Source organism: Oreochromis niloticus, linkage group LG23 (genome assembly GCF_001858045.2).
Source record: "Oreochromis niloticus isolate F11D_XX linkage group LG23, O_niloticus_UMD_NMBU, whole genome shotgun sequence".
Classification (NCBI taxonomy): domain Eukaryota; kingdom Metazoa; phylum Chordata; class Actinopteri; order Cichliformes; family Cichlidae; genus Oreochromis; species Oreochromis niloticus.
In genome coordinates, this window is record NC_031986.2 from 17587005 (window position 1) to 17614778 (window position 27774).

The following is a 27774-nucleotide window of genomic DNA, read 5'->3' on the forward strand; positions in this document are numbered from 1 at the left end:
TTCCTAGAAAAATACACTGATGTGAGAAGTGGCTCATTTTTGCACAGTGCTGTATTTACTGTTAGTTTTTTGTCTATAATATACATGTCTGCCTGACTATGTTCGTCCAATATGTTGTATTTTAATCTGTGAACTTTCTACTGATGCCCTGACACTTTCCCGCCTATGAAACCCTGCTAATATGGCAGATAATACGAATCTGTTGAAATCTCCCAACTTGTGATACCAGCAACACGTCCTATAAAAATATGTGTGCTGTCCCTTTAAGGCGCGCTCTCTTCGTTGCGGCTCGCTCCCGCGGAGGAGTGGGACCTCCTGACAGTTGGACGATCTTCAGCGTGTCAACATTAGAGAAATGAACAGCAGACAGGTCTAAACGCGCTAACTACCGCGTGTGTCAGCGGCCTCTTTAGGTGAACACCTCGAGGAGCAGCGCAGACGGCCGGCTGGTGAGGAAATTTATCTTTAAAAAAGGTATTTTTAAAATCCAGAAAACAGCGCAGCGACACCTGTGGTTTCAACTAGCTCTGTGGCTAATCAGCTAATGTTATCTACCAGCGGCTAATAACAGATGCCTGAGGAGTTTTAAGGGGTTCAATACATAAAAATGTGCCCTTGTCACTTTTATTGTGACATCCCAGTCTGTTGGCTTGAGTTTCAGGGGTTTCCTTCTGGATATTCCCCCATAGTTCAGTTACTGTGGCTGCGAGGTGGACTGATAATGTTTGACTGTTTGTACTTTTGCTTTCAGAACCGTAATTAGCAGCAGCAGCGGCGGCAGCAGGAGGAGGAGGAATAGGAGGAGTCCTAAATCTGATATGCTGATAGAGGAGTATCAACCCCACTGATGGAAACCCAGAGTAAGAGGTAGGTCTACCCAGAGTCATCCCCCTCATCCTCCTAGTTCTCTGCAGGATTATGCCACTCAGCTGGCTGCCTGTGATCACCATGTGACATCGCCTAAGGATGGAGTTGTTGTGCTCACTTCTGCTTTCACTGACAAAACATCTGTTGTTCAGAGAAATGAGGGGCGTGGGGATCAAACGCCTACTGAGGCAATTTGTCTGCGTCTGCTCTGCTTTATCAGCCACCCACGCACCTCTGATTCTAATTTTCTGTCGTGTTTTTCCTCAGTTTTGTTAGATGAGGTTCTAAATACAAAATACAGTACCCAGTTCCCTACATCTCTTAGGGAAAGATCCTTAGACTTCCTTCCTAATTCACTCTTGCTAATTTCTACGATTTCTCTCCCCTAGCTCTGGGGACGATGGCAGCGGCGGCGAGCGAGGACTGCTCCACTCTTGGAAGGGCTACTCTTACAGCGTCACCCCAGAGAGGCTGCTCCTCCCCCGGCCGGTCCTCCAGGTTGCTCTGGGTTCGCAGCATGGCGTTCTCCTGGTGGAAGGTGAAACTTCTTTTCTTTTGGAGGGACATGTTTATGACTTGTCACAGAGTCATAGTCGATACTTAAGCACATCTTCATGAATTAATTCTGTCTTTACTGTTTGTATTGATCAGAAGTCATGCTTTTATGTTGTGATTTCTAATTCTTTATTCTGATTTTTTTGGATAAATCAAAGTTAACCCACACTGCTTGTCTGTTGTTACATCTGTGCAGGGGGACAGGTGTACAGCTTCGGCGAGTTGCCGTGGAAGCAGAGTCAAGTGCCAGAGCCAACCAAACCGACCCTGGAGAGCGCGCTCAGTGGGCAGCGGGTGGTCACAGTGGCAGCCGGAAGCTTTCACAGCGGGGCAGTGACGGAGGATGGCGGCATCCACATGTGGGGGGAGAACAGTGCGGGACAGTGTGGCTTGTCGGGCCTCAGCACTGTTCCCAACCCGACTCCCGTCGCGCTGCAGGACTTGGACACTGTCACTGTCCCCCCGCAGATGGCGCCAGTGCTGGAGCTGGCTTGTGGGGAGAAGCACACCCTGGCTCTGTCGGTGCAGCGTGAGGTGTGGGCGTGGGGCAGCGGTTGCCAGCTGGGCCTCAACGCCGCCGTCTTCCCTGTGTGGAAGCCTCAGAAGGTGGAGCACCTGGCGGGTCGGTATGTTTTACAGGTGGCCTGCGGGGCATCTCACAGCCTCGCTCTGGTGCGCTGCCTGGGGTCTTACGATGGCCACCGGCCTCATGTGGACAAATGTGGGAGGTGTAACGAACTGCTCTACACCATGACAGACAAAGAGGACCACGTCATCATCTCTGACAGCCACTACTGCCCGCTTGGCGTGGAGCTGACCGAGGATGACGGCAAGCTGGAGGCTCCCACTCCCACCACAGGTCTCAAAACATCCCCATCAGAGCCTGTCCTCCCTTCCTACACCTCAAAGTCAGAGTCCCTGGCAGCGACTACAGATGCTGACCCCACCTCTGACCCCTCCCAACCTCAGGCCTCTGAGGAAGGGAAAGCATCTTTGGTTAATGGGGTGCTCCAGGCCTCAGACTCAGACACCTCGGCTCTATCTGGAGGTGAGAGTGATGCTGTTGCCGGGGCCAAGAGCTCACCGTATCCAGACGAGCAAGCCGTGAAGGACTACCTGAAGAAGCTGTCCGACAACACGCAGACGGACACAAAGGCGAGCGGAGGGCTGAACGCTCTGCTGGTGAGCAGCGTGACAGTAGAGAGAAAAAAACGAGTATTTGGGTTTTTTTAAATTCCCTAAATCTGCTACTTAAATCTATTTGAAGTAGATTTTGAAATGTCTTGTTAGATAATCATGAGATCTATTTCGACCAAAATAACTGAGCAGGCTTGGTCACTGCTGTTATCCTTTAATGCAATAGTACTTGAAAAATCAGACGCCATGATTGCTGGAGTGACTTCAGCTTGTGGTTTACCTCCCCCTTTTGTAAACTTGGAGCAGACGAGTTTAAGCTACAAGTCAGCAAACGGGTGGGTCTGAAACATCAGTGGAGGAACTTCCTGCTGGTGTAACCGGTGTGATTCTGCGTTGTGTGATTTTTTAAAAAAAAAAAAAAAAAAAAAGGTAAAAGAAAGAAAGACCTCCAAGTAAATAGCTTGCCCACTCCAGCTCCTACGACCAAATACAAACAGTGGGGAAGAGGGTTAGCTCAACCCACCACAACTTCCAAGCTAGCAAGAAGTATATATTCATGCTAGCATTTATGGCGCCTAAAACACATTTATGATATACACATACTACACACTTATAACATCTAACAAAAAAACAGGCATAATAATGACAATAATTGAACTAAGACTGCAATCAGAAACATCCGGGTGGATAAATATGCATTATATGAGCGTTTTACAGTGTTGGGAAAGAAATTACACCAACCTCTCCCACAGGGGAAGTGTAGAAAAGGGGAGAGGCAAAAGGGGTACACTGTATTTATAGTGTTGCACCAAAGAAGAAGAAGAAGAAGAGAATGAGGAGGGGCTCTAACTGATAATGAACGTAACTACTGGCTTGGAGGTCCTAAAAGTCGGGTATAAAAGGAACGGTTTGGGGGTTTAGAACACATTCTGTGTAATTATAACAATGTGATTTATGACCCTGTTACACTGGAACACAGGAAAGTTGCTGCCACAGTTTCACTTCAGACTTCATCTGTTCCAATATAGGAAGCAACAGCTATGGTTTAGGAGCAGACTCCAGCAGGTCATGGGGCCATGTTGACAACTTAATCTTAAACTTCTCAAACTGTTTCTGGATGTTTCTTGTTAAATATTTGCTTATCTGCTGTAATTTGAAGTCCGGAGCAACTGCTTTTAGAAGTAGAAATAACTGAGGAATGGCCTTTGTGAAGTTTTAGAATTATGTGGTCATTAGAAAAAAAGAAAAGAAAACAGCAAAAGTGGCATTTGTGTGATTAATGAGTTTGTGTAAAAAGTGTAGTTGCCCACAGGTGTTGACACCAATGCGTACAAATAGTTTTTTTGTGCAGCCATAGTCAGTTTCACCTGTATACTGTATAAAACATGATGGAAGCTTGTTTCCACTTCCTGTTGACTAAAATAAAAATTTTGAGATGATAAATCAGTGACAGAAACGAGCTTCCAGAAAACATAGAAGAAACTTTCAGGTGTGTGGGGAAAAGACAGACGCACCGCTCATCACCACATCGTGGTTTTGTTTTGTATGGATTCTGGTTAAAATAAGAAACAGTGCATCACACACGATATGTTCAAGGATAACTGCAAAGTTCAAAATCTGACCATTAGGCTTGTTGTTTTATTCAGCTTGTGGCTACGATAACTGCGTGATTTTTGACAGTATTTGTTTATTGATTCTAAAATACTGCCAGTGTAGTGTGAAGCCGTTTTTTTGCCAGAACAAAAGCATCAGGATGGGAGACCACCACTCTTTAAAATCTAATGACGGCTTTCACTCAAAAATTTATTTGAAAAGTCACAAAAAGCTACAACTTCCCGTCTTCCACTCAAACTCCTTTAAACTTGTGACCATGTTTCACTTCTCTTCCAGCCCTCACCTGGAGGACTGATCTCCTCCACGCCCACCTCGGCACTCAACAACCTGGTTGCCTCCTGCGCCTCTGCAGTGGGCGAGCGGGTGGCCTCCACCTACGAGGCCCTGTCCCTGAAAAAGATGATGAACTTCTACCTCCCCTCAGGGGCCTCGCGGTCAGGAGGATCCCCTGGAGTGGTCGATAACTCTGCTGAGCGTGTCCGCCAGGAGGACTCTATGCAGGGGAAGAAGAGCTCCAGCACAGGGGACATCCGTGAAGAGGAGGCAGAGGGTCTGCGGCGCCGCCTATCACTGCCAGGGCTGCTCTCACAGGGTAGATACGCTGTTCACCTCTTATCCTCCTCCTATGGCCTGTTGCGTAAGTACGCCTTGCGCTCGTGCAGGTCGATGGCAGTCCGTGCACGCTTCAGGCTTCATTATTGAACTTGTGAGCTCAGTGTTGTGGCATGCTTCGTGCCCATGTGATGTTTCTGTCATATTCAGCACAGTGTCACCTCCAGCCAGTCCATCTCTGATTGGCAGTGAAGTGCACGTTTTGTTTTTTACAATTTTTACAATAACCAGGCCTGATTGATTGTAAAGATACAGATGACTTGTTTTGTTCAAGGTTTTTAGGAGTATTCTTGTGTATATGCAAATGCACTTACCAGTATTATGAACGTGTCGCAGATGGTATTCTGGAAGATTTCTTTTTAATTGCTTTGAAAGCAAAAAAGTTTGTACAATTCTAAAAGCTTAAAATATTTGGTGTGCTCATTTCTAGTCTTCAGCACAGTCTGAACTCTCTTAGGCAGCTTTCTTGGCATTTCTTTAAGTAGTCTTCAGGAATAGTTCTCCAGGCTTCTTGAAGGACATTCAAAGCTCTTCTTTGGATGTTTCTGCCTTTTGTTCTGTTCTCTGTCAACATGATCCCACACTGCTTCAATAATGTTGAGGTCTGGGCCCTGGGGAGGCCGATCCAAGACTGATAGAGTTCCACTGTGTGTTTTTCTATCCAGGTATGATTTTACTACATTAACAGTGTGTTTGGGATCATTGTCATGCTGAAAAATGAAGCTGTTACCAATCAGATGCTTTTTGGATTGTATTGCATTGTGGATCAAAGTCTGATGGTACTTTCCTGTGTTGATAATTTCACCACTTTTGACAAGATCCCCAACACCACTGGCTGAAATGCAGCTCAAACCTAACAGAGCCTTCACAGTGTTTCACAGATGGCTGTAGACGCTCATTGTTATATCTCTCCTAACCTCCTGCGTACAATTTCCAGTGTGGAATCATCTCTCCATCAGACTGATGGTTCTTATGTAATTTTCGTACCTCCGCGTTTTCTCCCTGTTTTCCTTCCTTAAGGTTGGCATCTTGACAGCCACCCTTGTACTGAGACCATTTCTGTTGAAGCTTTAGTGAACAGTAGATGGATCAACTGAAGGTCCAGATGCATCTGTCAGGTCCTGTGTCTTTAATGGAATTTTTCCTAATGTTTCCTAACAACATGACTTTCATGTTGTTTTAATTCACTGTAGATAGTTATTAGACCCCCACTTCACAGCATGCTAGGATTTTTAGGAATCACCTTCTTTGTGCAAAAATACTGTTTTCTATCAGACTATCTATCAGTGTTATCTTTCAGATTTTTCATAGGTTTAATTAAAGAAATGGCAACATACAGTAACAAAGTGCCTAAAGATAAAAATTTAAAGTTGGATCTTGAGTTGTCTGTTATGTGTAGCTGCAGCACTGGTTCACCCCTTGACTTAGGAGCCTTCTTTATACTTGAATGATTCATAGGTCAGTGTTAAGTGGCTGAATAAACAAAAAACATTCCTCTGAAAATGGTCAGGTACAAGGACTGGAATGAAAATGAGTGAAAAAGCAGCAAAAGAAAACCTTTGAAGGACCTTTAGAAAGCCTGGAGAACTGTTGCTCAAGAGCACTTTAAAAAATGACAAGAAAGTCAAGTCATCTGTTTAATGTGTGTGACTTGTATAAGGGTCAAAGGTCACTACGCCACTTATTAATTATTAACAGATGTATCCAAACAAATGAATAACACACCAAATCTCTCTCTCTCTCTCTCCCTCTCACACTCACTCACATAGCCATCAACGTTTTCATTGGGGAAAAATATATTTTAGTTCTAAAAGCAAGCAAAATGCTGCTGAAATTATCACCTCCCCCTGGCAGCGTGCTTTAGAAAATGGCAGCAAGAACAAAAGGATTTAGGAGATTTAATAGAGCAGAATGAAGGTTTTAGGTGTGATTTAGAGAGAAAGGTGTTTGGTGCATTATGGGAAAGCCCTTTGCTTCTGAGTGACCCCGAGCGGGAATTAGATGGATGGACTTTCCCTCTGCCTGTCTGTCATCATATCTTTCTTTCCTCACAGAGGGAGCCTGACACGGTTGCCTGTAGATTTCATCATTGGGTCATAAGCTGACATCTTATGACTGTCAGTTTTTAAAGACCTGATAGATAAGGTTTGATGAGGAAACCCTAAAAACTGCCAGACGAGTTCACACAGACACTTTATACACGTGCTAACAGCCAAATCAAGAGTTCGGAGGGTGTAGGTGATTATCGTTAGGCCTTTGAGAAAGAGTGGTGAATTAGAGTGCAAGCAGGGTGGAGCAGGTAGAGATGAGTGTCAGGATTGATTTGTGACAGAAGGATAGTGGCGAGACTGAAAGAGAAGGTTTATGAGATGGTAGCGAGACCTGGTATGGTGTAGGTTTGGAGACGGTGTCACTAACAAAAAGACATGAGGTTAAAGGTGTTCAGATTTTCCCTGGGAGTCAACAGGATGGACGGGATTAGCAAGGAGTACATCATAGGGACAGCTCAGGTTCAGCGGTTTAGAGACAAAGTTGGAGACAAGGCTGAGATGGTTTGGACCTGAGAAAAAGAGGAAGACCTCAGAGACTATTTGCAGATTTAGGGAAGGAAGACATGCAGAGGGTTGGTGTGACAGAGGTGGATGTTAGAAATGAAGCCAGATGTAGGCGGTCACTGTGGCGATCCGTAAAGGGAAGAAGATTAAAATGAGGAAGACATAGATGTGGGTCCAGATCTTGGTGCTAGTAGCAAGTATTTAAATGAAAACTTGAAAGACCGGAGTGGAGAAGGTTTTGCATGGGACGCATGGAGGTAAACAGCCTATCTGCAGCCTCGAAGGAGGGATGGCGTGGGTCCATATCCATTGTTGAAACCATCGACTATCAACTGATAATAATATTTAATGAATTTGCATTCATAAAGAGTGGCTGGTGCTGGATATCAGTTATCTGCTGTCTGGATATCCTGAAAATTGATCCTGTTTCGACCAAAGGCTAAGCTGACTAGCTGCTTTGTTCCACAATTGGCACGGTAACACTAATGTGTACTGTGGCTAACAGCTCAGCAACCAGCTGATTTGGATCACCTGGTCTGGAGATCGCAAAGGACACGGCCTTCTTCCGGACTTCCTGTACATCTGCATGTTCTTTGTTTTTGTTCAGTTTAAGTTACACAACACTCTGACCACCATCTCACCCTGCTCACATTTACATGACTGATACTTGTGGTAAAGGCTTGTGTTCTTTCCAGTTTTGTCCTAGTAGCCTTTCATGTGCCAGAGCATGCTGGGAAACTCCAGTTAGTTGCACCTAACAGCTAAAATGCTGCACATGTTGCTAATGTACTACTTGGAACCTTCTTAAGATACTTTAAACCAGGGGAGTGATGCACTTCCTGCCTCACACATACAACAAGTAACCTACAATAACCTTTTTACTCGGGACAGGAAAAACTTTTGACTTTGAAAGTTGACCGTCTGAATTTTTGGAGCTCAGGGCTTCCATACATTTGGGTGTTTGTCATGTGTTTAGTGGCTGATGTGTCTCTGTGCAGGCTTGCCTTTCTTTTTAAACTCCTGTTTGTTTGGCTGAACTTTACACCCTAAACTGATTCTCATCATTTTATTATCTCGTTAAAAATTCAGCTTGAACTTTTTCATTCAGCCGGAAGCTGGTAATTAGAATATTAAGGACTGAAAATAACAGAGGAAAATCCTGAAGCTGTTTAAATGTCTGTGCAGTGGACAGACCTCTGTCTTTGACTTCTGCAGTGTCACCGCGACTGCTAAGGAAAGCCGGTCGTCCCAAAATGCGAGCTGTCGCCCTCACCCCTCTGGGAGGGGCCGTCCCCGAGGACCATCAGGTGCTGCCCACCCTGCAGACAGAGGTGTGGAGCTGGGGCCATGGCGAGCACGGGCAGCTGGGACACGGAGACAACCTGGCCAGGTAGGACACACCTGTCACAGTTTATAACAGGATGTCTGCACCATAAAGGCAAATGTTCAAGGTCATCGATGACTAGCCTTCAGTTAAGCACACATAATGAGTACAGATTAGAGCCTGACCAATATATCGGCCAATATTACCTATTCGCCGATATGTCAGTATCGTCCGTTTAACATCCGATAAATGAAAATTTAAAAAGGTAAATGAAGAAGAGGGTTTGATGTTGCATAGTTTGCTCTTCAGAGGAAATTTTGCAACACGTGGTTTGAACACCACAAACAACAAGCAGCTGATCTGAGCAGTCGTGCCAAATGAGTAATCCAGGACTTGTGACAATGAAAAGAAAAATTGTTTTTAAACTGCGTTTTCAAATTATGATAATAAAAACTTATATCTACACCTAACAAATGTTAGGGAAATTTGTTTAACCGAAAATATCAGCTGATGTATCCAGTTGTTTGATCACCAGGTATCGGTCTTAAAAATATCAGTTGTCCTCTGATACAAGTTTTTAGGCTGGATTTTTATTTTTTTTTTGCTGTTGTCTTGACAATGAACTCACGTCTGTGTTTACATAGCATGTCATTAACTCTGATATAAACCAGCAGTGTGTTGTGTCTTTGCAGACTGCAGCCGCTCTGCATCAAGAGTCTGAACAACAAGGAGGTGGTGCGGGTGGCGGCCGGCGCTCACCATTCCCTCGCGCTGACGGCTCAGTCTCAGGTTGGTCATTGAATCCAAGTAGAAAAGTAGAAACTATATTTTAAAAGGATGAGCAGTTCTACATCAACAGGGATTTTTTTTTTTTTGTTTGTTTGTTTTGTTTTTTCATCGTTTGTTTTGACATTAAAAGCACAAAAGCACAGATCAGCAATGTCATGATCATCCAAAACTAAGAGGTGGATGTATATCCATAACCCTGACGCCACAGTGACCAATCAGGATCCAGAAATAAGCATGAAAATAAACCTGCTGTTGCCACAGAGCAGCGACATTAACCCTGTCGGTTTTGGTGTCTTCCTATATCAACGCCATTACTACTAATCGAAAAGTATATAGATATGACAGGAAATAAAGAAAAGCATCATGAAAATATTTAGTGTTTTCATTCAGAGACTGCGTGTGTGTGTGTACTTTATACCTTCCAGGTGTTTTCATGGGGCAGTAACAGCTCCGGTCAGCTGGGACACATGGAGTCACCGAGCACCGTCCCCCGCCTCGCCAAGGTCAGGAGACCATCACTTTTTTCCCGTTCATGCACATCAATCGTGTAAGTTGGTGTTTTTCAACATCTGCTTTCCTCATCCAGCTGTCAGAGGGGATCCGAGTGTGGGACGTGAGCGCGGGAGAGAGGCACACCCTGCTGCTCGCAGATGGAGACTGCATCCAGCCCATCATTTACTACAGCGGGCAGCAGGTGAAGGAGGGTGAGGAGGAGGGGGGTAATGAGAAGGCGCTCCATCAGCAGGGAGGAGGAGAGGAGGAAGAGGAGGAGCAGGCGGGGGGCTACACCCAGCAGCCTGTTTTGCTGCCCTTCTGCATGAATGTACGTGGTTTAATGCTACAGTTTCTTGCTTTTAGCTCAGCACTTAGCTTCAGGTTGTGTGTCGGTACGAGTGTGAATGTGTGTTTCTTGTGTTTTTCCCAGCTTGGTTATGTGAGCAGTGTGTTCGCGGGTGGGCGGCGGTGCGTGGCGCTCTCTGACAGGAATGTGATGGGCTTCATCGCCAGCCTCCACGAGCTCGCGTCAGCTGAGAGGAGGTTTTACTGCAAGCTGTGTAATGTCAAGTCTCAGATCTTACGCCCCCTGCTGGAGCTGGGTAAGAAGGACACATCAGGAAGACAAAGGTTTTCCCAAAGTTTAAAAAAGTTTTCAGCAACCCTGATTTTCTTCTTTTCCCTTCCCATCCTTCTCCAGAGTCTCTGAGCTCGGCCCTCGGGCAGGTCATCTTCGGCCTCCTGCAGACGCTGGCGAGCAGGTTTGGCCGGCTGTGTCACCTGACTGGGCAGCACGCCACCAGCCTCACTGCCAACCTGCGGCGTGGTCGTGAGGTCAAAAGCCTTCTCATCCTGGAGCACACCAGTATTTTCCTCGACTGTTACCATGAGTACGTGTCCAGAAACAAAACACAACTTGCTAAGAGTTTAAATCCTTTAACACTTTTAATTTTTGTGTTTACGTATGAAGTTACTGCAGCGCCGTCGGAAACTTCCAGGTGATGGGAGGCTTCCAGGCTCTGACCAAACCATCCGTGTGAGTGCACACAAACTATTTCTGCCATTAACTCCACATGTTTAAAAAAGAAAAACAAAAAGGTGAATCCTTTATGATGAATTGGTGGTGATTTTCTCGTAGAGACTTGTTTGGGAAAAGTCCGGAGCTGCTCCAGAAGCTGTCAGAGTGCAGCGAGGAGAACCTCACCACGGCCGACCTCCTGGTGGTGCTCTTCTACCTCCCTTCACGCCACCTTCACGAATACAGCCGGCTGCTGCTCAAACTGGCCACCTGCTTCGAAGTGGTAGGTGGAAGAAACACGAGCAGCAGCGCATGTGACCTCAAAGTTTGTATTCTGTTATTTTCTCTTTTTACTAAGATAATGTTTCATCTTGTGTTGTCATTTCTACACAGTTTAATCTCCTTATTTTATAGTAACTTGGATATTTCTAACAAGTGTTTGGTGTTTACACAGCCTTCACTTTCCTCCTTAATAAATACTGGCATACAGGAAATTATTTGTATACTTGCAAAATATATAAAGATGTTTTTGTGATATTGAAAGATATAATCCTTATCTTTATAGGTTTCAGATTTTTGGCCTAAATTAACTACTTTTTTTTTTTTTTTTTTTTTTTTTTAGTGTTCCACTGAGTACCAGAAGCTTCAGGACAGCTGCTCTAAGTTTGAAGCTTCAGTCCTGCAACTGAAGCGAAAAAAGAAAGAGGCCGACTACACCGTTCACTTCTGGAAGATCTTTCCTGGAAAAATGACGGTAAACTCTCTGTCCTCATCTTCTGTATCATTGCTCCCACTAAGCCTTCCACGTTCAGTCCCAAGGTGTCATGTGACGCCCCATAATGCCAATTGGCATCCTTGTGTGTCTTCAGGACTCTCTGCGGAAGCCTTACCGGCGGCTGATCTGCGAGAGCAGCAACAAAAGTCTGACCCTACAGAATGCCGGCAGGTTCTCCGTCAACTGGTTCATCCTGTTCAACGATGTTTTGGTCCACGCACAGGTTAGACCCACACGGACACACGCGCTCACACTGAACGCTCCCGTCACTTCTTCGCCTCTTTCACCTTTATGAAGCCATCATATTTCAGACACTGTAACCTGGTGTGTTTCAAGCGTTTGTGTGTGCTTGCCTCCGTGCTGTCAGGGCGTGGCGCCTTGTAAAAATCTTGTAAGTATGCGGCCAGCAGCAAAACTCAGCATAGCGACCCCAACTCACCCTATCTCCCACCTCCTCCTCCTTGTTGTGTGTGTGTGTGTCTGTGTGTGTGTGTGTGTGTGTGTGTGTGGGTGTGTGTCTTGGTTTTCTCGCAGGGGGACCCTGTGTGATAACATATGGTCCTGTTGGACACACTTACCAAGGTGGACCCCACCCCCCAAATATCTGAATGAGTTTATGCTAGTGATGCACCTGTGCTACAACAAATATCGGTAATACTTTGTAAACGACCTGCAACTGAGGGTTTAATTCAACTGTAATTAAAAGATATTTTCCTGTATTTTACTTGAAATTACAATTTAATGATATTTACCTACAAACACTTAAAGGTACGCTAGGATAGGGGGTAATAAGTTAGGTTTTTACAGGAAACAAAGAAATAATTATACTGATTATATATAAAATGATTATACCAATAGTTATAAAATATTTTTTTAAGCGTACGAATAAGTTCCAACACTTTACAACCGTTTGAAATCAGACTGAATAATTTAGATAATAGTGATTTTTTTTTTTTTTTTTTTTTTTTGCCCTGTTCATTGCGCACAGAGATTTCTCCAGAATTTCCAGATTCTCTGAATATCCTGATGATTTTCTTTACTGTAGATGTGAGACGGTCACAGTATCTGCAATTTTACATTGTTCTGAAATTATTTCACAATTCAGACAAACGTTTTTTCGCACATTGGTGAAACTCTCCCCACTTTAACTTCTGAGGGTGCTGTCTTTCTAAGATGCTCTCTTCCTACTCAGTCTGCCAATTAACCTAATTGAAAAGCTAAATGTTCCTCCAGCTTTTTTTTTTTTTTTTTTTTTCTGTGGGTAAGTACCACTTACTTTTCCAGCCTTTTGTTTCCGTCCCACCTTTCTTGAGACTTGTTGCTGCCATCAAACTCAAAATGAGCGAATATTTTTCATGAAACAGTCAAATGACTTCAAATTAGTTCACACATTTGATATATTTTCTATATTCTAATGTGAGTAATAATGTGAATGGGTTTATGAGATTTGCAAATCATTTCTTTTCTTTCTTTTTTTTTTGCGATAAAGTGGGTTGCATGAGCTCAGTGGAAGGCAGCTATGTTCTCTCTGCTTACAAACATTTACACGGAAAGACAAAGGAGGAAATTTTGCACTAAAATATTTTAAAAACTTTTGGAAACGCACACGTGTTTACAGCGGTTTGCCTCGTGTTTCGCACTCGTTGAGACAATATCAGAACCTGTGGGTGCATCACTACCTAAACTACGTGAATATGTCCACTGATGCCCAGCCTCCATCCCCTCCTCTGCCCTTCGCCTGCTCCCCACCTTTGGGATTCTGCTTGGAAAGATGAACGGACAGTAAACAAAGCTCTTTTAAATCTGCTCTGACACACTTCTGTTTGTCTTCCTCATTGGAGTCTAAAATTTTTCATGTTAAGTTCTCCTTTCCCGGTAAAGGCTTGGTTTCTGCTGTTGGCTGAAAGCACAAATCTGTTTCCATTTAAAGTGTTAAAATACCAACAGTTCCTGGTTCACTTCTCCAAAGCAGTTTCCTTTCCCCTCTCCTTGCTTGTTTTCCTTTTTTGTTCTGTTTAATATTCTTCTTCATTCCTCTTCATCATCTCTAATGTGATTGTTGTGTGCATCTCCGCGCTCCCTGACTGGCGCCTCCCTTGAATCATCCTTGTCTTGTCAGTGTTTAAAAAGCCAGAAATGCACAAACAAGTTTGACCATTTAAACGCCTTCAGCAGCAGCTGTTAGCAGGACAGACAAAGTAGTGTCTGAAAGCAGAAGACCCAAGCATCCTAATGAATGAGAAGCCAAAAAAAAGGATTAACTTTCTCTTTAAAGACATGAGAACAACTGCTTTAGTCTGATGTTTAATCTTGGGTTTCTGTTTTAACCTTAAACATGTTTTTATGGAAGTTAATATTAATATTGTCTATTTTATACTTGTTTATGAGCCTGAAATACAAATAGTTAATTTTTACAATTATTCTTTAAAAAGAATAAACTCTCTCTGCTGTTATTCTCAAAACAGTGGATCCAGAAGTAGAATTTCAGCCTTATAATCATCGTATTCTCATAAAAAGTGGGATTATGATGCCTGATGTTACCAGTACAGTCTGAAACAGAGTTACTGTAGCGCAGGTCACTAAAAACAGACAATAACAATAAGCAAAAGGTAATAAATAATGGTGTCTAAAGCAAGCAGTGGTTTACAGATATAAAAATTTGGACTTTATGATGTTGTCGTTCCCAGTTTGCTTGTTCTCCTTTAAGCGTCCCAGTCGTTGGTGAAGTCTGTCGATCACCTGATGTGCTCATTCGTAGTGGTTGGGCTCATGTCGCTGTCTCTCTCATTCACCGTCAGTGCTTATATTCTCTTTGATGCCTTCTCTTCTTGTCTCTCTTTTCCATTTTATCTTGTTATCCTCCCTTCATCATTTTTTCTCCCCCAGTTCTCCACCCATCACATCTTCCCTTTGGCCACGCTGTGGGTGGAGCCGATCCCAGAGGAGGACACGGGCCTGTAAGTTGGTTTAGTTGCAGATTTTCTATGGTAATTGAAGGAATTTCACAGGGACCTTTTGGAGTCATTATTACACAAACCTTATCTTTATAGTTATATTTACAGTACTTTGCAGAAGTTTTGAGCCAGGAAACTATGTTACTAAGAAAATGGGAAATGGGTGCACTGAAAATACATGGAAATACAATAGGCAAAAACAGAGTTTGGACAATTCTAACAAGCTTGAAAGTCAATATTTGGTGTGACCACCTTTATTCTTCAACAGAGCCTGAACTCTCCTAGTCATCCCCAAACCATGACCAAGTCTCCACTCTTATTTACATTTTTAAAAAGGATCATGCTTAGTTTTTAACTTCCTCTTTTAAAGAGCCTGAGGTATGAACGTTACATAAGAACTGGATTGAAAAGCAGTGATAACAGGTCTGATGGAGTGATGAATACAGATTTGACATTCTGGGGTTCAGATTATCGTCAGTATGTAGGGAGGAGGTAAGCAGAGAGGTACAACAGTAAGTGTCTGTAAAATACAGTAGAGGCTCTGTCATGGTTTGGAGCTGCATTTCAGTCAGTGGTGTTGGAGATTTTGTCAAAATTAATGAATTATGAACTCAAAAAGTACCATCAGACTTTGACCCACCTTGCAATACCATCTGGAAAGCATTCGATTGGAAACAGTTTAATTTTTCAATATGACAATGACCCCAAACACACTTCCAATAAAGTAAAAGCATACCTGGAAATAAAAACACAGTGGAACACAATCAGTCATGGATCGGCCTCCCCAGAGCCCAGACCTCAACATTATTGAAGCAGTGTGGGATCATGTTGACAGAGAACAAAACAAAAGACTTCAAGACTTTTGCACAGCACCGTATTATATTTATGCAACTGTTATTACATGGGCACATGAAGCAGAGATACTATTCCATTGTTCCTGGGAAATACTTGAATGTTTACATTCTGACCCCTCAGTAACTCATCATCAGCAGTGAGGGCTGGATCTGACCGAGAAACTGAGGGGCATTGCATGTTCATCGTAAAGCATATTCTTCTTTAACATCCTTTTATACAATAATAGGGACCATAGTTTACAAAATGAACCTCATGATTTATTCACTAAGATTTGAAACTAGTGACTTGGAGCATAATATGGAAAGTGTTTACTGAGGTTTAATTCAAGGGAGAAGTAGGGTCATTTTGTCATAACTTGTAAATATCCATGTCTTGATATTTCCTCATTGTTGCATGTGTAGTTTTTATATTGTGGTAAAACAAAGGGTATCTGTGCGTGTAGGTATGGGTTAAAGGTGATCACTCCTGAGGAGACGCTCACCCTGCTCGCCTCGTCTCCCATGGAGAAGGTAAATCTTTAAAAGCTGATGTTTACCTTTTTAAAAACTCCATTTCTATTTCTGAACTGGGCTGTTTGTTCATTCTTAGGCCAAGTGGCTTCGCTCCATCAACCAGGCGGTGGACAAGGCCCTGAGCGGAAAGGGACAGGACGCGGCGTCAGGCAGCTCGGTGCAGAAGTTGGAGCCTCCCATCTCCAGAACGGCTTCGTACACGTTTTATAAGGAGGGGCGACTGAAGGATGCGACATATGATGGTCGCTGGCTGTCTGGAAAGCCCAATGGCAGGTTGGATGTTCACACTATTGCATTTACACTTAGATCATTTTACTTATGTGTTGAGAAATTTAAAGTGGTTTTTTTTTTTTCTTTTTTCTCAGAGGTGTTTTGAAATGGCCTGATGGGAGAATATATACTGGGGCATTCAAGAATGGACTAGAAGATGGGTGAGTGCTGGAGCCTAAAATCTCCTAGTTGTTTATGGTAATTGTTCAATTTGTGTGTGGGTGTGTAAGCCTGAGAGCGGGATTTATCACCTTTTGTTTATGCAGCTTTGGTGAGTTTGTGGCCCCCAATAAGACGCTGAACAAGAACGACCACTATCAAGGTTACTGGAAGGATGGCAAGATGCACGGCCTGGGCACATACAGGTGAGCAGCATGAAAATTTATTATTTTTAGCAGCATGCCCTTTATTATTACTATTATTATTATTACGATGATGTTTGGCTAGATATAATGCACAATTCTGAGATCATTTTGGATTTCTAATCCACACACGGTCTAACGTATACATTCATGCTCAAGTATATTACATGCATTCACTTACAATGCCTTTAACCTAATAAGGCTAAGACCTATTAACTTCTCATTAGTGTTCATGATTGTCTACAACTGGTAGTTTCTCTATACGTTTGCCTCATTAGTTTGACCAATTCTCAAAACAATGTGGAAGTCACCAGCATCACTGTCAACAGCGAAGAACATCACCAGGGACTGAGAGGGTGTTGATCAAAAAGAAAATCAAAGAAAATGCCCACATTAACGAGCCAAATGCCTTCTGGAGAAAAGTTTTATGGTCAGACGACACAAATATTTAACTTCTTGGCCACAATGACAAGACACATGTTTGGAGGAGTAAAGGTGAGGCTTTCAAACCTAAGAACACTGTGCCAGCTGTCAAACATGGTGGGGGTATCATCATGCTCTGGGGCTGTATTGCTGCCAGTATTACTAGTATCAGGGGTACTGGTATATTGCACAAAGGGGAAGGAATGATGAAGAAGGAATACCTCCAAATTCTTCAACTCCATCTCAAATCAGCAGCTAGACTGTTGAAACTTGGACACAGTTGGGTGTTCCAACAGGACAATGATCCCAAACACACATCAAAACTGGTTTTATTAAATGGATAAAGCATGCTAGCATTAAGCTTCTGGAATGGTGTTTCCAAAGCTCCACCCCAACCCTTGAAAATTTGCGAACTCTGCTTAAAAGCCGGATCCATGCCAAGAAACCAAACAATGAAATGTTGATTGCTACAAAAAGCGTCTGGTCGAAGTGCAGTATATATTTGACCCAGTGTGTGTTTTCTTTCTTGTGAAGATGAGCTAACTATGAGCAACCATTTTTAAACATACTTAAAACAGTTATGAGGGGGATTTCTAATTAGCAAATGTTGTCACCCGATAAAAGAAGTTCTTCTTGCTTGCTTTCCTTAAAATCAGAGATGACATAGGAAGTATTTTAACAGTGAAATTTCTAAATAAAAGAAGTGATTGAGGTTCAGTCATAGATGAAACAGCTATGTTCTAAGAGAGCACCCCTCCTCTATCTGACTGCAGGTATGCCAGCGGTGAAGTTTATGACGGGTCCTTTCAGGAGGGCGTGCGGCACGGTCACGGCATGCTGCGCAGTGGCAAGCTGAATACCTCGTCCCCCAGCGTCTTCATTGGCCAGTGGCTGCAGGACAAGAAGACCGGCTATGGAGTGTTTGACGATATCACCAAGTACGCTCATTCCCACACTCGGGCAGTTCTGCCTATAAATTTGCTGGCAGCTTTCTGATCTTACACATATTAAAGGGATAAACAGGCTGCTGTCTGTTTGCTTTCCAGAGGAGAGAAGTACATGGGCATGTGGCAGGACCATCAGCGGCAGGGCACCGGAGTGGTGGTCACCCAGTTTGGCCTGTACTATGAAGGAGCTTTTAAAGACAACAAGATGATGGTGAGCAACTCAGAGGTTTTATCCCCAGTTGTCTCAGTGTGTCACAGCAGCAGATGTTCTTCAGTTTTCATGTTTTTTCAAAGCACATCTGTCGGTGGGCGTATGACTTTAGTCTGTGTATTTTCCTGGTATTTTTGCCCTTTCACAAGCAAAACTATTCAATAAACCCTGCTTAAAAATATTTTTTCCACAGTTCTGGTGATTTTCCTTTTGATGGAAGGACAAACTCAAATTTTTTCATATTCAGGAAAAACCCTGAAGTAGAACAATTTAAATCATTGAGTAGTATAATATTCAGTCATTTTTGAAAAGATTTCTTCTTCATTTTCCTTCAAATATATATAGATGATGTAAGCACCGGAGCTGCTTTACGCTTTTTATTAAATTCTCAGTGGAGCTGGGCATCATCAGAAATGCCTGAAGGAAGGAAGGGAGGAAGGAAATAAAGCAATGTTCACAGCCATGAGGTCACGAAGAGATGTACAACAAAATAGAATGAATAAAAACAAAGAATAATCACAATATAAGTGTAATAGAAAATTAAAATACAGGTGATAGCAATACAAAATAAAGTTGTGACACAGAAAAGATCATTAAAAACATTTACTATCATTAAGATTCTCAACAGTAAGCCTGGTTAATGAACAAGCTGTCAGCTGCTTTTTAGAGTCAGATAAATATATACTGTTGTTACATATATATAAATATATGTGTGTGTGTGTGTGTGTGTGTGTGTGTGTGTGTGTGTGTGTGTGCGCGTATGCATATTTATATGTATACATAATAAATGTGTGTTTAAAATGGGAGATGATGACTCTTTCAGGGCACCGGTGTCCTTCTGTCAGAGGACGACACGACGTACGAGGGCGAATTCTCAGATGACTGGACCCTCAGTGGAAAGGTAACTAAACAAATGTCTGGATACTTTTCATTTTTTCTTCTAAATCTAATACCGAGTGCAGGTACTTAGTATTAAATGTCCTGGCTCTCCCTCAGGGCGTGCTGACCATGGCCAATGGTGACTACCTGGAGGGCTCCTTCAATGGCGAATGGGGCTCTGGTCTCAAAGTGACGGGCTCCTACTTTAAACCACACCTGTTCGACACCGAGAAGGACAAGACCCAAGCCATGTAAGCTCATGAGTGGTCTCGTGTTTGCTCAAGCAAACTTTAATTTGTCTGTATATACTTTATATTGTTTGTTGATGCGGCAGGAAGCTGGGTCGTCTGTGTGTGTGCGCCGAGGATAAGTGGCAGGCGGTTTTTGAGGAGTGTTGGAGTCAGCTGGGATGTGAGGCTCCAGGCCAAGGGGAGCCCGAAAAGGCCTGGGAGAACATTGCTGTGGCCCTCACCACCAGCCGGCGACACATCCTGGACAGGTACCACCTGACGCCTTCTTATTGGTCATAAAACTTCCCGTTGAAGTAAAAACATCTCGAATCTAAGATTCCCAATGTTTTTGCATTCCAGTCCAGAGATTTTGTCTCGATCTCACAACAAAACGCTGGAGAGTCTGGAAGTCATCCCACAGCACGTAGGGCCGATCACCATGGAGAGATACAACGCCATCCGCCTCTACCTAATCAAGGTGGGTTCACCGAGTCGACGAAGTAAAAGTACCAGTGGCAATAACAACTGCTGATATGCTAGCCTGCAAACAGGTTTTTACTAGTGTAGTATTTAGAATATATTGGAGCTGTTCAACTGCCTGCAACTAATGATTATTGTGCTGATTGATTTTTTTATTTTTTTCTTGATTAGAGCATTTATTGACTGGTTTGTAATAATTCAAACAATCATGAGAAATACGACCACAACATAAAACTGAAAGTCCTAAATGAATAAGTCTACACACATACATTTAACAGCTAAACCTCAAAATCATTAACGTTGAATAAAAATAAATGGGCATCAAATTCTGGTCGTCTTGTTTTCCTGGTCAGAGTGTTGCAGAGCATTAACGATGAGACCCCTGAGCAGGCACAGCATTGACAAAATGATCCTTTGTCCTCCAGGCGTGTGACACTCCGCTGCACCCTCTGGGTCGGCTGCTGGAGACCCTGGTGGCGGTCTACAGGATGACCTACGTGGGTGTCGGCGCCAACCGTCGGCTCCTGCATCAGGCCGTCAGCGAGATTAAGTCTTACCTCAACCGCATCTTCCTGATTGTCAGGTAGTCACTGTGAATGGATCCAATGTCCTTCATGTCTGCATAACAGCCAAGATAGCCTCATAATGTCCTCAGGCTGTCAGTAATGCGGAGAAGAGGGGGAACTGTGAGATGAGCTTATTGAGTTCCAAGGCAAATAAACATGTCTCAAGATGAGTCTACACGATTTTATTGTATGTTTTTGTCTGCTTTGGTTCAGATTTCTATTCCCAGACCTGCCAGAAGAGGGCGGTCTAATCCCAGAGCCGACCACCGACCTGCAGGAGAAGAATGAGCCCGATTCCACTGATGCCCCGCCGGAGTCGCCCAAACCTGCGTAAGGATGGATCCACATCCCGCTGCTGTCTATATCTCCGGTGAGCGGGCTCTTGTTATTAACGACTTCCTCCGTGTGTTTGTGTTTCAGCCGCGTGGTGAGCAGCTCGGCTCTGCTGCTTCCTGTCCTTCTGCCCCGTCTCTACCCACCGCTCTTCACCCTCTATGCCCTGGACAAGGAGAGAGAGGACGACGTGTACTGGGAGTGCGTCCTGCGTCTCAACAAGCAGCCCGACCTCGCCCTGCTCGCCTTCCTGGGCGTCCAGCAGTATGTCAGAGCTGAACATGCGGCTGAAGAAGAGTTTGCTTTTATTTTATGCAGATCCATAACTACTACTACTTCTTCTGTTTTCCTCCTATCAGAAAGTTTTGGCCCGTTTCCATCCGGACATCTTTGCCTGCGCCGGGCGAGAAGCAACAGGTATCATTTTATCATTATCATATTTTCCAAAACTAGCTCAGATGTTTTTGGGCAGTGCTGACATTGATTGGTTATTGTTAATTTCTTTTATTAACTTTTTTTGTTTTGTTTTGAATTTTTTTTAATTTAATCTTAAATTAAATATTTGCTAATTTATACATGACACTGTGAAAGACAATTCATCTCAAAGGTAAAAGATCCTGTTTAGTTCATTTTTATGATGGGTTTAAATTGATAGTGATCCCTCAGTTCACTCTTTTAAGTCTCCTTACTGTTGTTAAGAATTTTATTTCTGTAGTACTTTTTTAAAGACAAAGGGGATGAGGGGATGTTGTTTGCATCCATTATTTTTATAACTATGTAAATCGTGTTTGCTCTGCTGTGCGACTCGTCCAGGTCATCTCCAGCACCAAAGACGCCTGCTTTGCTTCTGCAGTGGAAACACTACAGCAGATCAGGTACGGCTCCATTCAACGGCTTCTAATACTTTTAAAGAAAATACAGCAGAGGGGGGGGCAGTGGTGGGTTCCTTCATCCTTCATCTAGAAGTCCTCCTTTCTTTTGCAGCACAACTTTCACGCCATCAGACAAGCTGCAGGTGATCCAGCTAACTTTTGAGGAGATCACACAGGAAGTCCAGGCGCTTCTGAACCAGGACTTCCTGTGGTCCATGGACGACCTCTTCCCCGTCTTCCTCTATGTGGTACTACGAGCGCGGTGAGCATTGAACCACAAAAAAAGCACACTAATGCACACATTTACAGAAATAAATGGTGATAATGAGGTGTGGGCAGAAACACAAGCAGTGGAGAATGGCTTAAAAAAACTTCAAGGGCTTTTGCTATTTTTGTAAGCATAAATACCAAAAATTTTAGGTTTCAGCTTCTTAAATGTGTAGATTGTTCTACGTGATTGTGGGGAAGGCAGTTTCAGTCAATAATACTGCTGTTCAAGTTATTCGAATACCTACATCCATCCCAGCTGCTCTCAAATGACTTGACAGTTGTAGCAGATCAATGACATGCTTCACAGGACGGAGTTTGCACTGTAAACATGAGAAATGTACACTCATTGGCCACTTCATTAGGCACACCTGATCAACTGCTCATTAATGCAAATATCTAATCAGCCAGTCGCATGCTTTTAAGTATGGAGACGTGCTGGAGGTCAAACTGAGCATCAGAATAAGGAAGAAGGATCATTTAAGTGATTTTATGTGGCATGGTGGTTATTCTGAGTATTTCAGAAACTGCTGATCTAGATTTTCCCACACAACCATCTCTAGATTTTGGTCTCTAGAGGTCTGAAAAAGAGAAAATAATCCAGTGAGCAGCAGTGAAAATGTCTTGCTGATCCCAGACTCCTTTGAACTGATAGTAAAGCAACAGTAACTCAATTAACCACTTGTTACAACCACGTAAGCAGAAGACCACATCGACAGCAGCACAAGACCACACCAGGTGCCCCTCCTGTCAGCTACTAACAGGAAACCGTGGCTACAAATCGCTCAGTCTCACCAAAATTGGACCATAAAAGATTGGAAAAACATCATCTGGTCTGATGAGTCTTGGTTTCACCAACATTACAGTCAGAATTTGGCCTTACTGCCTCACATCAATGTTTCAGGACCAAAATCTCTAAGCAATGTTTCCAGCACCTTGTTGAATCTATGCCATGAAGAATTAATAAAGCTCTGAAACAAAAAGAGGGTCCAACCTTGAACTAGGAAGGTGTACCTAATGACCATTGGTGGTATGAGAGTGTGGAGCGTATCCCCATGCAGTAAACACATACACATGAGAACAAAGGTCTTGGATTGTCTTTTAGCACACAGGTGAGTCATTTTATATTTGTCAGATAATCCATCATCAAACATGGTCAAGAGGTTCAGCTCAGTGGCTGAATTTAGTGAAAATGAGGCAGAGCAGAAGAGCTAGTGGCTACCGTTTGCTAGGTCCAGATAGGGCGCCTCACAGTGGACTCTTTTAGCGTCACAGCCTTGGCACAATACGAAAAACCGGACATGGTGAGCAAGGAGCAGATCTGACTCAAAGGTTGGCTTTTTTTTTTTTTCCTTCTCTCTTTAGTATCAGGAACCTCGGTTCTGAGGTCAGTCTGATCGAAGACCTGATGGACCTCTGCGTCCAGCACGGAGAACACGGCATCATGTTCACCACCCTCAAGGTAACGCACATGCAGCTCACGCTGCTTCGTCTGCAAGCGTTTCAAAGCCTTTAGGTCACTCAGGTGTCTCTCCCCCCTGCAGGCCTGCTACTACCAGATCCAGCATGAGAAGATCACTTAAGACGAGACCGCTGCTACGTCCTCGGTGACCTTCATGCTGCTGCTCCTCCACTCCCCTCCTCTCAACTCCAGTAGCCAGGCATGAGGATGACTGACAGGGAGGAGGAGGGGTCATAAGAACAGGTCGTCGAATGCTGCTTGGACACATCCCGTCACAGACCCTCCCTCCCTGAAACACTCATCATCCACAGGTGATGAAGGTAGAAATGTGGCCGTGATGACAGACACAAGCACAGTCGCACCATCCATGTGGGTGGAGTTGGGAAATAAAGATGACTGTTGTTAAATCACCTTCAGCAGGGAGGGAGTGCAAAGTTTGTCTGTGGGATACCGGACCTCATTTTTTTTCTCCTTAAAATTTTTAATGTTTAAAAAAAAACAGTAAATCTGGAAACATGAATTATTTTCAGTGAAAGCAACACGAAGAGGAAGTACCTCCATAAACTGTGGATTCATGAACTTTATAATCTGAGATGGATGCCTACAGTTAGTGGCTGTTATGCACTGCAGGGGGGGAGACGGTCCTGAAGGAATTTTTTTTTTTTTTTTTTTTTTTTTTTTTTTTTTTTTTTTTTTTGCAAGTAAAACTGACACTCGTTCAAAGTTTCTTTAGAGAGAATTTATCTGGCCGAGCTGACAGCCCCTTTTCATACTGTATTTAAAGAAAGAACGTGTTACAGCATCAGTGAACGGACCCAAATCTAAACAGTTGCTTATAAAGATTTTTTTATTTCTTCATTTGAAGCACAAGCTTCGGCCGGATTGTTGACTTGAAAGCGTACTCACACGTCCTCTGAACACAACCTCAGACTGTTACGTTTAAAATGCGTATCCTTCCTCTGGCCTTTAGTGCCTACATTATTTTGGTGTCTGTTTTTTGGGGGGGATATCAGCTGTAGAGATGCTCAACTTGTGGTGCTCAAAGCAGCAAAGCAAATGCGTTTAAATATCTTGTAAGTAAGACTGAAAAACCTTTTGTTTCACCTCATCTCGCCTCGCATCACTGTCACTCACAGCAGCTGCTGACTTGATGAGGATTTAGTCGCTTTTCATGCCATTTAGCAGCTTTTTCTCTCTTTTTCCTGCTGCAAGCACAGCGTGCTCCTTCTGAGTGAGCAAGCCGTGAGGTTTCACAGAGCGGCAGCTGGGGCGCACAGTGTGATAAGCAACACTTTCCCACAGTTCTAAAGCACAAAAAGTGGTATCTAATGTAAAATCAAAAGCGACTTCACCACCACTTTGGAGTCTTTGGCTCAATTAGAGAAGCAAATTTGCGATCATGTGGGTCTTTACCTCTCTGTGATCTGAAAATACCTGAACTCCTTTTCTGACATATCATTAAAAAAGATGCTGAAAAGACTTTCTGGAAAAAGCTTAATTTACTTCCTGCTTCTGCTAACACCAGCATGTTACTGGTTACAGAGCCGTCACTTTAATCGCCTACACAACAGGTTCTGTTACCATTAACGAGGCTCCAGAAACGATGTCTATTTTTAGAAATCATGATCTGGTTATTTTTAAAAAAAGGTGGAACTATTTTCTTTGACCACCTGCAGACCGAACAAGCTAACATTAGAGCTCAGCCAAGCGGCCGCCGTCCATGTTTATATCCCGTCACATGATGCTTCTTTCTGCACAGGGATCCATTTCCAGGTGTACTGGGAGCAGTGGTGGTTGGAAGAACATAGTTCCTGTAGTCTAGAAATTGATGATGAGTTTTCAAGACTTTTCTTAATGCCTTGAGCACCACAAGGCGTGCAGTGCCACCTGGTTTATTGTTTTATGTTCGTAAGATTAAAGAGAAGACTCATACCTTCAGAGGAAACAATAATAAACAACCAGCACTGCAGGCCAGAGGAAAAATGTTTGTTTTTTTTGTTTGTTTGTTTTTTTAAGATGAGCTATTCATTATTCAGTCCACAGAAATGTCTTTTCATTGACAGCGTTTTGCAGGAGGTGTCTTTGGTTTGTATTTCTGAGCCCAGTGTTCACACAGACAGTTTTACCACACAGCAAGGAGGTGGTAGGAGGTGGAAATTTGGCGCTTTTGGAGAACCTGTGTTGCTCTTTATTACAGTCTTATTACACACTAATAAAATAACTCTTTGAATCTTTAATCTTAGGAGTTGAGGACAAGATGTGGGGGGGGGGGGGTTGTTGTTGTTTTTTTTTTTTTAAATGTTATTCCCAAAAAAGCTGAAAATTCCTTCTACTTTTTAGAGATAAAAGTTTTGTTGTGTTGTTTTGTTTTGTTTTGTTTTTTTTACAGTATAATGACCGTTGTGCAATTCACTTACGTTGTATTAGTGCTACCTAACAGCTTGTTTCCATTCTTTCTTGCCACCTGTGAAGCTTTCTCGTTCATCACTGCTTCATTTTGAGCAACTAGCCATCCACTTGCTCACTCTGCGGTTACACTGAGATAAAAATCTTTTTAGCTTTATGCAAATCAGCAGTGTCTGTAACCTTTACCTAATGTGAAGACATATTTAGCATCTCCTTTGTTCGTTTCTTGTTTGAAATGTTTGCAGAAACTCATTTTGCTGGATTGTTTGTAGAAATCGTCCTTTAGCAGCATGCAGAGACTTTTGACTTGTATGCTGCAGGAAGCTGCAAATATCCTGACAGTGTTTCTATTAATCACATGGAGGCAGGTCACACAGCCAAGGAAGGAAACTAACCACCAGCTAAAGGTCTAAGCCTCACTGATCTGCAAAATAATCAATGCAAGCGGTCCAATGTGAATTCTGATTTAATCAAAAGAAGAACAGAAATGTGCATTTTGCCTTTTGCGAGTGATGTCTGAGCCGAGAAGCGGGCAGCTTTAATGTTGCTGTTATAGATATAATAGAGTTCAAAGCTCCACACCATCTGCTAATGCTGCTCCTTTTTCCCCCCCAACCATCAGGCACTGTTGCTTACTTGTGATCTGCGTCACACATGCCACTTTAAAAAAGGGATTAAGAGGGGATTCTTTCTTTTGTTGCTGTTCATGCCCTGGTCTGATAGTTTCGACAATAGAAAAGGCAGTAGATCAGAGGTGAAGCCGCTGCTCTCGCCCTGCAGGATATTCGAAAATCAAGCAGAAAATTGTTTGTCAGAGGTTGTAAAATTTAAACCTGCTCATGTGAACTTCTTATACTGTTGAACCTAAACTGATATGTGGTGATGTTGCTGCTTGTATCTGAGGTAAAGTGTTGTCCCCACACGTGCAGTAAAAATCATTTTATAATCTTCCGTCTGTGTTCATGAGCCCAAATGTGCCCGATCCTCGTGGAAATGAAGCAGTATTGTCTTTTTTTCCCCCCCGAGTTCACTGAGTTCATCCCTAGAATGCATCCTACATACTTTAGCCTTTGGGTTTAACATTTATTTGATGTTTAAGCCAGGTTCTGTTCTTATTTCACTGACTAGAGAAGGCGCCCTCGGGTGTTCCTCAGCATCATCTCTTGTATATTTTATTTAGCTTAAAATTGAAGGCTGACATGATTCACTGCTGGCTATGAAAACTGTTTTTCCTGACAGCGACGCGGCTGACTTTGAAACCAGATTATTGATGATGTGGTTGTTCGCACACTGACTGACTTTATTCAGTCCAGACTGAGTATTTTTGTGCTGAGTGTAAACTGAAGGAAGCGCTGATGTTTTAAATCCTGCAACTGGTTAAGCAACTGCACCTCACTGTGTGTAACAACGGCTGTTTGTCAATGGAGTTTGGTGTTTCCTCGCTGTCTCGAGGCCCACCTGTGTCTTTTGCACGATGTCAAACTTGTTGTACTTTTAGTTGATAACAAAGGGCAATAAAATAATTTTGGTGGAGATCCACTTAGATGTTTTGCCTCCATTGTTTAAAAAAAAAAGAAAGAAAAAAGGGGAAAAAAAGAAGAGAAAAATCGTTATAAATATAGTAGAGTTAGAAATTTTCTGTATCAACTTTTTACTTTTACTTACGTGTGATGGGTCAGCCACAGTCAAGCATTCACACGCTGTGCATCACTGGCAAAAGTTACGAATGTTGCATAACTAGCTCTCAGGATGGTTTCTGCAACTTGATCATCTTGTGAGATGGGCTATAAAATTTTGTGAAGAATTCATGATTAATAAAAAAAACTTCACATCTCTGTAATGAGATCAACATCAATGCTCCACGATAGACAAAAATGTATTTTCTTTTGCCGAAGCATGTATTCAGTGCATGTGTTTTCCCAAACCATATGTGTTATACGGCATTTGTTTCCTGAACTGAACAGCCAAGCTGTGTTTTTTGTGCCAACAGAGTGCCAATGTAGA

General features: G+C 43.0%; 1 protein-coding gene across 7 annotated transcripts; it reads left to right on the plus strand.

Moving 5' to 3' along the window:
* Positions 1 to 284: 284 nt before the first annotated feature.
* als2b (alsin Rho guanine nucleotide exchange factor ALS2 b) lies at positions 285 to 27310 on the plus strand. 7 transcript variants are annotated; one of them, XM_025902751.1, is made up of 35 exons: positions 285 to 474; positions 752 to 867; positions 1257 to 1405; positions 1619 to 2604; positions 4450 to 4810; positions 8556 to 8730; positions 9357 to 9453; positions 9879 to 9956; positions 10040 to 10276; positions 10379 to 10550; positions 10649 to 10838; positions 10919 to 10984; positions 11087 to 11291; positions 11589 to 11720; positions 11836 to 11964; positions 12109 to 12132; positions 14628 to 14698; positions 15993 to 16059; positions 16139 to 16335; positions 16428 to 16493; positions 16599 to 16697; positions 17891 to 18055; positions 18164 to 18275; positions 19099 to 19176; positions 19272 to 19405; positions 19489 to 19653; positions 19745 to 19862; positions 20290 to 20447; positions 20644 to 20760; positions 20851 to 21027; positions 21123 to 21180; positions 21577 to 21638; positions 21748 to 21897; positions 23268 to 23364; positions 23447 to 27310. In XM_025902751.1, the coding sequence occupies exons 2-35, from the start codon at positions 848 to 850 to the stop codon at positions 23483 to 23485; spliced, it is 5151 nt and encodes a 1716-aa protein (XP_025758536.1). In that variant the 5' UTR covers positions 285 to 474; positions 752 to 847; the 3' UTR covers positions 23486 to 27310. The 7 variants fall into 7 exon arrangements, with proteins under 7 accessions (XP_025758536.1, XP_025758535.1, XP_025758537.1 ...); XM_025902750.1 differs by having other exon boundaries at positions 285 to 449; XM_025902752.1 differs by having other exon boundaries at positions 285 to 449; positions 11087 to 11249.
* Positions 27311 to 27774: the final 464 nt, after the last annotated feature.